Raw genomic sequence first — 13,944 nt, 5'->3', positions numbered from 1 at the left:
AGAAAACTAGGCTAAAGATGCAGGGAAGAGATTGAGAAAAATTGAGGGAAATTTTCAAAATTATGATGATGGGCCTCTCTGGCTCCTAATCCCATGATTGGGGTCGGTTTGAGTTTGGTGGAATCAGGCAAGAGAAGAGAGCCCATGACTATTTCGTGTTACAAGTTACAACTACGTACGAGACCCAAGCACTCTCACTGACTCACTGTCCCACACACCCAGGATCTCTCTCTCTCTCTCGGACTCTGCAAGCGGCTGATAAGTTCAGCAGATCCACTCTCATTTGTAAAATTATTCGGGTTTGGTTCCAACTTCGGGTTGACCCTTTCCTACAAAAACCCTAACCGTTTTTCATCCACATTCCACATCATCTGGTCCTACGCTCAATACTCGGTGAGTTCTCCGGCATCCAGAGTCCAGACTCCACACTTCCAGGTCCAGGTCCAGTAGCCAGCCCCAGCCCAGCCACTAAAGTCTTTTTAGGAGCTTAAAGAGGGTAAATAAGTAAATTTGCCAAAATTGCACGTGCCTGCCCGGCTGCAACTGCAATCCGCAATCCTTGCAGAGTTCTAGTTGTCGACATAGATTCCCCACCCGTTCTCTAATTTCGAGCTGCTTGCCCACGGTTTCCAGAATTCCAGTCACTTCGCTTCAAATCTTCACCTCTCTGTTATCTCCGACCGAACTCTCTCTTCGGCGTCATCACCGGAAAAGTAGCCTTACTTGACTGTTGATCTCGCGGTTAAGCATCTGCCCCACTTCTGCGTATTCCTTTTCTTGCATTTCGATTGACTTTACGCAGAATACTTGGCACATTTAGATTCAGAAATCGTTGTTCATGCCCAATTTCACCCATGAAATTAGAGACCCTTAGTTTTCCATCAGTTTTTAAAGTATTATTTCCTGAGACATTTCTGGTTATTTAGGACCCCCCCCCCCCCCCTTCCGTGATTTAAATTTAGTGTAATACATTGGAGTCGGTTGGATAAGTTTCGCTGAAATGCTTAAAGTTACTTAGTCGTACTATTAGTGCCTATATTTCTCTGTACTTCCTCACCGTTGTGACATTATCATACATCTTTGTTTTTGTTCGATCAGCACAGGGATCAGAAACTGAGATATGGTGATAGTTGTATTGACATTGGTTTTGGGCGTCTTATTGGGAGTATTTCTTTTGACTCCACGAGTGCGTAAGCCCGGTAATGTTTCTTTTTCTTTTGAGTAGAAACCAAACACAGACACACTCCTCACATTCATGAAGTACTTGTCGTTTTCGTGTTCCTGACTTTGTTAATCTGTTCCACGCAGGTAATGCTAAAGTTGCTAAGGCAGTTCTTAACAATAAGGTACACAAGCTTTTGCTTTATGTGACGTTATCTTGATGATAAACATATTCTGTCTTGATATGCTTCTTCAAATAGCTTTAGCAAAATGTTTTATCTGTTTTAAGTCCCTCGTCAAAGTCCAATTTGAGAGATTTCTTGGTTCTATTCCTAGTTTTCATGCTTGGGAAAACAATTTAATTGGGTATTTCTCTTTCTTTCTTTTATCTTTATATGTCAATAAATAAGGATTAAATCCATAACATAGAAAAAGCATTTGTGTCTATCGGCCAATATTTTGAACTACAGGGCAATAGTTTCGTATACTCACCAAGAAACACGACAATATGAGAAACTAAGAAAAATGGTTTCTCAAGGTCAACTTTATATTCATCCATCTTCACCTGGTGAGATCAATACTAGCATTCTCCAAGGCATGCATATGTAAAAGTTTTTTATCTAGCTGTCTTCAGAACGGAACACAAGCTTCCAGATTGGTATAATTGACAAAATGAAAATTTCAGCTGGTATAAAACTGCAAAATGATGCCTTTGTTAGGAAAAAAATCATGTTGGGTTTAATTTCTCCTAATCAAGTGATCAAGTCTTCAGTTCCTTGTATGCATGAAAATGGTGTTGTATTCTAACAGGTATCCTTATATGAACTCCATATCTCATTTCAAAAATTTTATGCTGGATATAGATTCCCATAATCATGTCTTCAGGCCATCTCCTTACAGAGAAGAAGGTCTACCACTGAAACAAATGCCGGAGAAGTTTTAGTATTTTATGGTAGAAAATTCTTAGCAGTTTCTCTACCACATTAATTTTTCAATGACAGGCATCTGAATGGAATATTCTCCATTTGGGACCGCTTAGTTTTGGTCAAACTTTCATTACTATGGTGGAACTTACAAATATTGTCCTCGGTGTCAGATAACCCAAAAAGTATTTACTCATCTACTCTGGGGATCTATCTTTGTACAGACATTCCTTTTTGTCAGAAAAAGACTTTGCTGCTAGCATGTCAGCTAGAACCTTAGAGTTTCTACTATTGTAATATAAGTTTTGTCACTGTTTCAAGTAGGACTCTTTCATTCCATGCAACATTCTGACAGGTTTACCATCCTTAGTTGGCTTAGGACAACTTTCATATGCAAAGAAAAAGGATCAAAAAGATAGTAATCATATTTATCCCTGGTAGAGTTCAGTCAGAACAGAAAAAGTTGATCCTGGGTGTAATTTAACTGAAAGTGTATTTTTTGCAATCGTTATTTGTTAAGAGTAATGAATTGATCTGAAGAGAGGGGATAATACTGCATATAGAACCTACAAGTATATGCACTTGGACTTGGCATGTCTAGGCTGACTTTGTTGCTTGTAATACATCCTTCTCAAAATATAAAGACAAAATTGGTTAGAGATGAAATTTCTAGGAGTGCAAACTAATAAATTTCCATGTCTTCCCTCAATGGACAGTGTGAAGAAACAAGTGTCAATACCTAATTTCTGTGTGGAGAGTGTGCAAAACAGAAAATTATTACTTTTTCAACTAATTATAAAACTGAGAAAATGCAAAATAAGCTGTTTGAAATTTGCCTTGCAACAACGTAGGAACCTAGCACTCTCCTTGTGGAAAAATGAAATATTAGATAATAGATATGAGTTGGTTCTTTATTGAAAGGTGATTTGCATACCAAAGCATACTTAAAATCAATCTCTTTCAGGTTTTGTTACGGTTATATTCCTTTCTATTTGCATACATTTTCACTTTTCTTTTGAATATAAATAAGCCAGGTATGTTCCTTCTTTGTTTCAGTAGTTTCTATGTTACCCTTTCTAGCAATGTTCCACATTACATTACACATTAGCTGTGAATTTTAACTTTTATCAGCAAGCCATTACTTGAGTTTCAAATTGTGCTTACTGTCTTGAATGCATATGCTAAGTAACTGGAAGTGGCAACAGAGTTATTAGACATATAGGTTCTTTTATTTGTTTCCTCTTACCATCTAAAATTAGGATAGAAAATTGGAATTTGAATGTTGTTAAAACTGTCAATGACCTGACTTTGAGCTCCATCTTGTGGCTTGTGAGTGGAGAGACATATGGGCTAGTGTTAGTATGTTTAGGTTTTTTTTTTCATATTTAACATAATTATGATATTAAATATACTAAAGTTGGCCCTTTAATTCTTAATAATCATGTCAGACAGGGATTTTTTTCTGGAGAAACTTTATCAATAGCTGCCTTAGTCCATCTAAGGCATTTTCATTTTATAAGAGTTTACCCATACAAATTCAGCTTTAGGGTTTATATTTGTTAATTTAATCTAAAGAAAAAGAATTAGGATACCCCATGAATAAGTATGTCAACTTGTCCGAGCTTTGCGCTCTAAAAAGCTCCTTCACATTGATAACAAATTTCCTGAAAGGAAAAAAATAAAAAAAGAAGAACTGCAACAACACAAATTTTCATTCGCACATCTCAAATGAAATTTCTTTGTCAAATGGTAAAGATTCATTAGCATCATTGATAAAATGCTAATATGCAAAAAAGGGTGGAAAAAAGACAAGAACCATATAACATATTTTCTTTAAGCAAATTAGCATGTCTACGCCACCAAAAAAATATCTTACATCTCTCAACCTTGATCATTCTTCTCATAATAAATTAATGACTTCATAACAACTACTATTCCCCTGCAAAATAAAGGGTCTTTTGGTGAGTTAGCAGATCTATTATCTGTGACTACGTAAGCTCCAAAATGTGCACATGCTGTTTGCAGTTGGTGTGAATTTGAAATCTGATCATCGAAAAACAACCTTCTGGAGGCAGCATGCGTTGTACCAAATTTCTTGGTTGTGTTACATTCGACCTATTTCTAGATTTTTGTAGTTTTAGATATTCTCATACTTCAAAACATGTGTAGAAAACTCCAGTAATTTCTTCTGAGACTTATGCTTCATCTTTCCAATAAGTTACTTGTGCTATTTGTGGAAGCAGTGATTGGTTCCTTGCTTAAATGTTTCATTTCTTTTCATGTGCCTTTGCACCAGGCATCCAAACTTTATACAAGGGCTGAAGTATCATTACATAACAAGAAGACTGATTGTTGGATCATTGTAAAGAATAAGGTTATATCTTATTCCTGAGGTCAACACTCCTGTTGAAATATAAACTTGTTATGCCTGACACCATGTAACTGGTTACTGTAGGTGTATGATGTTACTTCATACGTTGAAGAGCATCCTGGTGGAGATGCAATTCTTGCACATGCTGGAGATGATTCAACTGAAGGGTTTTATGGGTATGCATTACCTTTGTGTTGATTTTGTTTATATCTATTTCTTGTTTTCAAAATGTTTTCTGGAAGCATCCAGACCCTTTTAATTGCATCATTTCTATTTGTAATGTTGATTCACTATAGCAGTTATTTTCTATTTTTATGTTTATTATGGTAAACTTTCAGTAGTCGAATAGGACTGCAATCATTCCTAGGTATAATGTGTAATAAACAAAGAAAACAGATTGAGAAGGAGAGAAGAAGAATAGGATAAGAAGAGAAGGAGAACACAAAGAGAAGAATTCAGAAAGAGTGTGTCGACTAGGATTGTCGCCCCTCTCAACTATTTATATTAATAATCAAATAAAGAGTAAAAGGGCTGAACTACCCCTATTGCTTACATGGCAAAAGAAATAATAAAAGCAATAATAACTACCAACTGAAATCATGGTTTTCAAAACCGGACTGGACCGGACAGTCGGACCGGAAAAATCGGGAACCGGTCAAGTGACCAGTTCCGTTTTCCCCACAAAACCGGATTTTCTCCAAAAACCGTTGATTTTGGTCAGCAGACCACTGAACCGGGCAATTAACCATTTGAACCGTTCGAACATTTTTTATTTTTTAAATTTTTTTGTTAGAATGGGCCGACCGTTCGGTTCGAACAGTCGATTGTTCGACCCGGTAATCGGACCCCTAGTCGGTTCCGTCTCCGGGTCGGTTTTAAAAACCATGACTGAAATAACTACTAACTACCATCATAAATAAACAAACATAGTGGGGACCACATTAATGTCCTCTACACTCCCCCTCAAGTTGGGAATAAATGTTTGCCATTCCCAACTTGCATATATCTGCTTCTAACTTTGTCTTTGAAACTGCCTTGGTGAGAAGATCTACAAGTTGCATGTTGGAGGTGATATATGGAAGACACTTCTTGAAAGGCAACTCTTTCTCTGATTAAGTGTTGGTCCACTTCAATATGCTTAGTTCTGTCATGTTGTACCGAATTATGGGCTATATTAATGGCAGCCTGATTATCACAGTACAACATTAGGGGCTTCTCATAAGTAATACCCAACACCTCAAATAGGGATTTCAACCATAGTACTTCAGCCACACCATTTGCCATGAACCTATATTCAGCTTTAGCACTGGAACGAGTAACAACATTTTGTTTCTTACTCCAAGAAACAAGATTACCTCCTACAAAAGCACAATATCCAGAGGTAGACTTCCTATCATTAACACATCCAGCACAATCAGCACCTATGTAAACTTCTATTTTCATGTGAAATTATCCTTGAATAGTATACCTCTGCCCGGACACCTCTTCAAATATGCCAATATCCTCTCAACTGCAAATAGGTGAGTAGTTCTAGGAGTGTGCATATACTGACTAACAACACTGACAACATAATTGATGTTTGGTCGTGTAAGACAAAGATAGAGAAGCTTCCCAACTAACCGTTGGAATATAGCTTTATCTTCAAGGGGCTCTCCACCTTCTGCACTGATCTTGTGATTTTGTTCAATAGGTGTGTCAGCAGGTTTAACACCCAGCTTCCCTATTTCTTCCAACAAATCAAGAACATACTTTCTTTGAGAAACAAAAATCCCATGTTTAGACCGAGCTACCTCAATACCCAAGAAATATCGTAGCTCTCCCAGGTCTTTGACATCAAACTCTTGATGAAGGAGTTGCTTAAGAGACTCAATCTCACGGGTATCGCTCCCTGTCACTACAATATCATCCACATATACAGTAAGCAGTGTTAAGGGAGAATCCACTTCTTAATAACCAGAGTGTGATTTGACTGAGCCTACACATAGCCAAATTTTTCAAGAGCTTGTCTAAATCTATCAAACCAGGCTCTGGGAGATTGTTTCAGTCCATATAAGGCCTTATTCAGCCGACAAACCTTCTTTCCTGCTTTTGCACTATAAAATCTAGGAGGCAACTGCATGTAAACTTCTTCTTGCAAGTCTCCATTGAGGAAGGCATTTTTAACATCCATTTGAAACAAAGGCCATGAGTAACTGGCTGCAAGAGATAACAAAACTCTGATAGTATTCATCTTTGCTACTGGTGCAAAAGTCTCCAAATAGTCTATGCCTTATGTCTGAGTAAACTCCTTTGCAACTAATCTGGCCTTATACCTTTCAATGGAACCATCAACATTATGCTTCGCAGTAAACACCCATCTACATCCAACTGGTTTCTTCCCTTTAGGTTGATTAACTAGCTCCCATGCATTGTTCTTTAGAAGGGCATCCATTTCTACCTTCATTGCATCCTTCCACTCAAGTACTAACAAGGCTTCCTACACTATTCTATGAATGGGAATAGCAGCAATGGATGCCAAAAAAGGCTTGTAAGATGGAGACAAATGATCATATACAGGAACTGAAAAATACAGTGAACTGTAGATGAGGTACAATGGCGTTTGCCTTTATGGATTGCAATGGAAAGGTCAAGGTCATCCAATGGAGGTGAAGGCTCAACAAAGAGGGGTGAAGGCTCAACAATGGAAGGTATCTCATCTATAATGGAAGATGAAGGAACTGTGGTACCTGGATTTGGATCCGTAGAAGGAATTGGGACTGGCCTGGACTGATGATGACCGAAATCAACCTGCCTTCACCGTCTATGATAAACTCTCAAATCCCGACAATTCTGACAACCCTCCTCACTACACTCCTCTTCAATGATTGGGACAGGTAATGGAACTTCTAATAAATGAACCCCCATCTCACTACTCTCCCCCTAAGAAGAAACCCTAGGATAATAGGGTACATCCTCAAAGAAAGTGACATCCATAGAGACAAACCTCCTCCTAGAAGTAGGTTCATAGCAGCAACATCCCTTTTGAGTTTGTGCATAACCAAGGAAAATGCATTTTGAAGCTTTATGATCAAATTTGGAACGATGAGGACCAAGGGTCTGAATAAAGCAAGTACATCCAAAGATTTTAAGGGGGATGGTGAACAACTCTTTATTAGGATATAAAAGGGTGAATGGAGCTTTCTTGTCAAGAACCCGTAAAGGAACTCAGTTGATGAGATATACAGCCGTATGAATGGCATCTCCCCAGAAATGTATAAGCACATTGGAGCTAAACATAATGCTTCTAGTCACCTTCAATATGTGTCTATTCTTCCTCTCAGCAACCCCATTTTGTTGAGGTGTATGAGGACAAGTACTCTGATGGATAATCCCATGGTCAAGGAAATATGAGGCTAATGGTTTTGCAAAATACTCTTTCGCATTATCAGATTTGAAATTTTTGATTTTGACCCCAAACTAGGTTAAAATCATCTAATGGAAGATCCAGATTAAGGTAGGAGCATCTCGAAAATGCATGAGGTAAACCCAAGAAAAGCGGGTATAGTCATCGACAAACAACAAGAAACATCTGTACCCCCCCCCCCCCCATAGCAGTGATATGATAATGTCCCCAAACATCAGTATGCACAATTTCAAAATGAATACTACTTCTTTTATTACTCAATGAATAGGTTGTTTTACAATGCTTTGCAAGCTCACAACTTTCACATTTCAAATTGGACATCTGGATAGATTCAAACAAACTAAGAAACAAACTTTTCAAAGACCTAAAAGATAAATGACCCAACCGATTATGCCAAAGCATAACCTAACGAACAGACTAAGAAACAAAAGACTTCCTAACTTCACTATCTTCCCCATGTGAGCTCCCTCCAAGTAAGTAGATTCCATTTGTCTCACGGCCAATCCTAATCACCTTCCTTGTCTCCAAATCCTGAAAAACACATCGATCAGAGAAAAAAAGTTAGTGAACAATTTTGCGTTTAGTAATGCTACTAACTAAAAGTAAATTAGTACTAAGTTTAGGAACATGTAAAATTGAAGACAAAGAAATGGCCTTAGACAATTTGATGTCTCCCTTACTAGAAATGGGAACAAGAGAGCCATTAGCAATAGACACTTTGTCTCTACCAGAGGATAAGTGGTAGATATTAAGCAGTGAAGACAGGCCAGTCATATGCTCAGATGCACCTGAATCTATCACCCAACAAGGTTTAGATGTTCCCATTTACTAGTGGATGCACTATAGTGGGGTAGTTGAGGCTACTCATAAACTATAACCCCTGTAATTTCTTTACATTAATGAATTTTTTTTTTTGCACCTGAATCTATCACCCAACAAGGTTTAGTGTTACCTAGGGCTGAAGCATGATAAGCTGAGGCCTGTGTACCTGAATGACCAAAAGCTGAAGTGGAAGGAGAAGATGTTGTGACTGACAGACTGAGATAATGGTGCTGAATTACCAACTTCACTCTTCAACTGAGTCAAATCAGCCCAGACAACAGCTAAGGTGTCGAGGGATGTAGCTCTTGTGCCCGATGAGGTTGCACAATCAGTAGTAACAGCCACATTGGCATTTTCCTTTTTGTTTCTGAGTTTGCTAGAACTAGATGTGGATATAACTTCCAACAGGTGTCTATAGTATGTTTAGGTTTCTTGCAATGTTCACATACTAGGTCCCTCTTATCTTCCTTCTTCATATCCCTCTCCTTATCACCCCCAAACTTTGGTTAACTGTTGCCAATGATGATTCAAAAGGCTGATGCTGCAACACAACCTTTCTCCTACTCTCTTCACTATGCACTAAGAGTAGGCTTGTGATAAGGTCACACTTTCTCTCGTGAGAAGTTGTTGTCTCACAATATCATATTCAGAATTCAGACCAGCTAGATGGTCAACTTGCTTTCTGTAAGTCTGTGCATCCTTCTCACTTTCCCACTCAATTGTTTCTAGGTGGTCAATTTCATGCCACAAGGATTTCAAGGTTGAGAAGTAAACTAAGACTGGTTTCTCTCCTTGCTTAAGGCTATTAATTTCACATTTCAGCTCATAAGCCCTAGCAACATTAAGGGGTTGGGAGTAGGTTTCTTTCATGATGTCCCAAAATTCCTTAACTGTTTTTGCCCACAAGTAGTTTCGGCTGATGTGAGGCTGCATAGAGTTGCACAGCCATGTCATAACCAAATAATTCTCCTGAACCCATTTGGCATAGGTTGGGTCCTCCTTAGGTGGTTCCTTCACATCCCCTAACAAATAATTCAGTTTCCCTCTACCCCCAATGGCCATCATGACTGATTGGGCCCACTCCAAGTAGTTTGATCCGTCAAATTTGACAGTGGTAATCTGAAAATTGTTCTCAGGCATGCTACCAGAACCACCAGCCTCCAAAAAACATTCCCCTTGATTCTTAAACTCCATTGTTGTCAGCCCTTCTCAAGTTATAGGTCAAAAAACCCCTTTTTAGAACTGAAATAGGTGAAACTACACCCGGAATTTGCTTAACAGCTGACCTAGAAGGTTCGACCACCATCGAGAAATATTGAATCAGGTTTGTTAGTTTTCCAGAAAGCAGAAAACTCAATCTTGAATGCTGAAACTGGTCTAATTATTGCCCTAGAATTGGCAACAATCATAAACTTTAGGGTTTCAATCCTAGAACTGATCGTAGGTCAAGAAAGAAACCCTTAAAACTCAGGGAGAACTAAAGATCTTTCAGCCGCACCTCCCAGATTAATAAAAAAGATTTCTTTTTAGGTTCAATCTCAAGAACAAATATTAACTTACTCAGAAAGATCTAGCCACCACCTTCAAACCAAGGTCTGAACCCTAAAACTGAGATTTCTTCCCTTCTTCTGATTCTTCCTGATCGTTGAACACTCTCCAAGGCCCTACAAACCCTTGGCAACAATTGCACACTGCCAGCAACCTCCAAGAACCAGCCGATGAATATATCTCTGCTGAAACTTCCAACCCTAGGAAGTTCTCATGTAGTCGGCCTGATTAGACTAGCATGAGAATTCCTAGGTTGGCTCTGATACCAAGTAGTCGAATAGGACTGCAATCAGTCCTAGGTATAATGTGTAATAAACAAAGAAAACAGATTGAGGAGAGAAGAAGAAGAGGAGAAGAAGAGGAGAACACGAAGAGAAGAATTCAGAAAGAGTGTGTCAACTAGGATTGTCGCCCCACTCAACTATTTATATTAATAATCAAATAAAGAGTAAAAGGGCTGAATTACCCCTACTGCTTACATGGCAAAAGAAATAATAAAAGCAATAATAATTACCAACTGAAATAACTGCTATCTGAAACTAACTACCATCACAAATAAACACAGTGGGGACCACCACATTAATGTTCTCTACACTTTCTTTACATGTTTCTGAGCAAATCTATATTTTGTGGCAGGCCACAACATGCTACCAGGGTCTTTGACATGGTTGATGAATTCTACATTGGGGAATTGGAAAATTAATTGCTAACTGTCAGTGGCTTGTAAAACTATAGAGAACAGAACTGTATTGTGAGAAACTTTTTCTATTGTTTCGTGTTCTTGGTGTAGCTTCACTTGCAATTTTCAGGCATTGTAGGAACTTTGGCAATGGCCAAGGGGTTCTTGAGGATTTTATTGTTCTTTTTGTCCAACTTTGGTGAACCACTTATTAACTAGCCCATTTCTAAGATTATTAACAACAAATTGATCTGTTGACACCTCAAGGGTGTACAGAGGTTGGAAGGAATCTACTGCAATTGTATCCAAGCTATGGGATCTATTCTCAAACTCAGTTTTTGCGAGAAAAATCTTCAACCCTGTTTTAGATTGCTTCAGGGAAGCACTTCCTTTTCAGCTTCCTGGAGAGAGAAGTGCTTCTCTATGTTTCGTGGTAATTGATAATTGAAATATGGAAGTGCTTTTACAGAAGCTGGAGCCATTTCCCTTCAGAAGAGGGAAATGCCCTTCCATTTATTGGAGGCTTTGTTGAAGTGCTTTAAGAATCTTGAATTTTAACGGGCAAGGGGGATTTTGAATCTTAGGCTGCCTTTGGTTGCAGTGCAAATTGTTTTGTACTGGTACAAAACCATGATAGTGCAAATTCTGATTTATTTTTTGGGTAAAAGATTTAAACATACCCTGAGATTTAAGAAATTGAATTAAAGATACCCTGAAATTTTAATTTTATAATAGACTTAAAACATACCTTGTTACTCTTATACCCAAAAGAACCAAAAGTGAATACAAAATCATGTTTGCTGTGTTCAATCTGTTAGTGGGTGGTGGGCAACTGGTTGGGCTACACCTCCTCTTAGTTCAGTGTCCTCTGGCCACTGGCAGATGCAACATCTCAGCAAGAAGTGGTCACCACTGGCATCATCACCACCTAAATGTCACTCATGGTTCCCAACATTAGGTTACAAATACTAATCTGACTCAACAACCATTAATGTAATTGCTGTTCCTAAAAGCATTTTGATTGAACACTGTGTGCTTCCCCGTGAAAAAGAATAAGCTGTCAAATGTAGACACACAAACAGGTTGCTGTACAGAGAGAGTGCGTTTGCACATCAACAGTTTCTTTTACATCAAGTAAAAGTGCACTGCAACCAAACCGTAGCCTTGCGAGCAATCCCAGGCTCTAATTCTGAATTTCTGATTAATAATGTATCAATTAAACCGGCGGACAAAAAGCTTTGAAACTATACTGGGGTCCAAGTCGAAGAAATGACAAACCAAAGAGATCAATAGTGGCCTATTTGCCATTTACCAGTTTCCCTCTACTAGTCCCATCACTTGTTACAATAATCAGCGACAACATCATTCTCTCTTGGTTAGAATGAATTGTCAAATCATTCACAATATCCTGGCGTCTCTGCAGATGATGAAAGCTAAGCATAAGCTAATGCCAAAGATAAAATTGTTGCTGAAGATATGTAGAAAGATCAATCTACCACCAAATTTCTTTCTTTTTACAAGATCGCATGCACTATATACAGTCTTATCCATTTCTTCACCTACATTAATTTCTAATCATTGGAAAGATTTAGCAATCCGGCCCAATTTTTTTTCTCCAATTACATGGCTATTAGCTTGTAGATTTAGTTAAATAAAAGGTGATTCGATCAGGTCAATCAATAATGGTCTATAAAATCTCCACATCACTGGATCCCTTAGCCTTGATGCATGCAGGTAGCAGTTTTCTTGATATATCTATCATACTACTTTTCCACGTTGTCTACCCGCAAGGCTACAACCACCACAACTATATTACGTTGACAAAATGGTGCTTCTGCAGTTTGAATGACAGCGATAGTTGGACTGGGGATTGGGTCCCTCGTGCATGCATGAAGTTGGGATTTAAGATTTAACCTCCACCACCAGAAGGAATGAATTACGTGGTTGATCCATTTAATCCATGAGTCATCTTTCTTCCAGCAAGAAAATCACAGCGTCAGGTTTGGTAGTTTATATATTCAGATCTCCTGATTTTTTTTTTCAAGTAATATAAGACATTAAGAACTGTTCACGGGTCGACCAGGCTGGGCTTTGCCTCCACATTAATAAAATATGTTCAGGCCCGAGCCCGACCCTCATATAAAGTCTAAAGCCCGGGTTCGAATCTGAGCTTGGTTAAAAATTTGGAAGAGAAAATGATTTTTTTTCTTTTTAATTCAATTAAAAATTGTTTTATTTATATTAAAAGACCTTAAAACCTAAAAATAATAATGAAAAATCTTATTATTATTTGAAAAAAGAGAAGAAAAATAAAGAAAAATATTATATATATATAGTGAAAAATCTTATTATTATTTGAAAAAAAAAGAAGAAAAATAACGAAAAATATTATATATATATATATATATTTTGAGAAAGATCGAACCCGATCCAAAAAAAAATCGAATCCAATATTTTAAACCCGAGCCCAAACTCGCAGGCCTGAAATCTTATCCAAACCCGATTTAGATTGGGCCGGCCCATGAACAGGTGTACCCACAGGCCGCAGCTGGGGGTCCGTTGTACCATCTTCTGAATAAATAGGCTTTGTTTCAGGATTCAACAATGAATACTGAACACCATCATCGCCAGGGTTCAACTTCGTATTTCTTTTTCCTTTGCGAGCTCTAATTTCAATGGATTTTGGTGAGCTGTCCGTTTCAAGAATATAGTGAAGGTGCAACTGCCAGTTGGTTTTATTTCTGATGAAGTTATAAAATTAGGGGGCATGTTTGGGGAAGTCCCTTTCGTAGTCCTCACTCGTCAGAGCTAATTTAGCTGGGCGAAAGTTAGGCCTCCTTTCGTCATGAGCCCCAACTCATCAACCATATACTTCCCCAACTTATTGACTCTCTCTACCCAGAAAGGGAGAAAAAAACAATTGACTCTCAGTGCGCTGAGGTTGAGTAAAAACAAGAGTTGTGGCGTAAATTTGACCTTATATATATATAATTCGTCTGGAGCTAGCCAGCGATGATCAAGCTTGGAATTTGCAAAG

The 13,944-nt window shown here is 38.2% G+C and overlaps 1 protein-coding gene across 2 annotated transcripts; it reads left to right on the top strand.

Moving 5' to 3' along the window:
* Positions 1-544: 544 nt before the first annotated feature.
* Positions 545-11,196, top strand: LOC104604485 (cytochrome B5-like protein). 2 transcript variants are annotated; one of them, XM_010268839.3, is made up of 6 exons: positions 545-741; positions 1,104-1,199; positions 1,309-1,346; positions 4,381-4,458; positions 4,540-4,631; positions 10,865-11,196. In XM_010268839.3, exons 2-6 carry the CDS (start codon positions 1,121-1,123, stop codon positions 10,929-10,931), a joined length of 354 nt encoding a protein of 117 aa, XP_010267141.1. In that variant the 5' UTR covers positions 545-741; positions 1,104-1,120; the 3' UTR covers positions 10,932-11,196. The 2 variants fall into 2 exon arrangements, with proteins under 2 accessions (XP_010267141.1, XP_010267140.1); XM_010268838.3 differs by having other exon boundaries at positions 547-741; positions 1,099-1,199.
* The last annotated feature ends 2,748 nt before the right edge of the window (positions 11,197-13,944 follow it).

Source organism: Nelumbo nucifera, chromosome 6 (genome assembly GCF_055504915.1).
Source record: "Nelumbo nucifera cultivar China Antique chromosome 6, China Antique-T2T, whole genome shotgun sequence".
Classification (NCBI taxonomy): Eukaryota; Viridiplantae; Streptophyta; class Magnoliopsida; order Proteales; family Nelumbonaceae; genus Nelumbo; species Nelumbo nucifera.
Note: the sequence above shows the minus strand (reverse complement) of the source record. Positions and strands in the feature narration are given on the sequence as shown.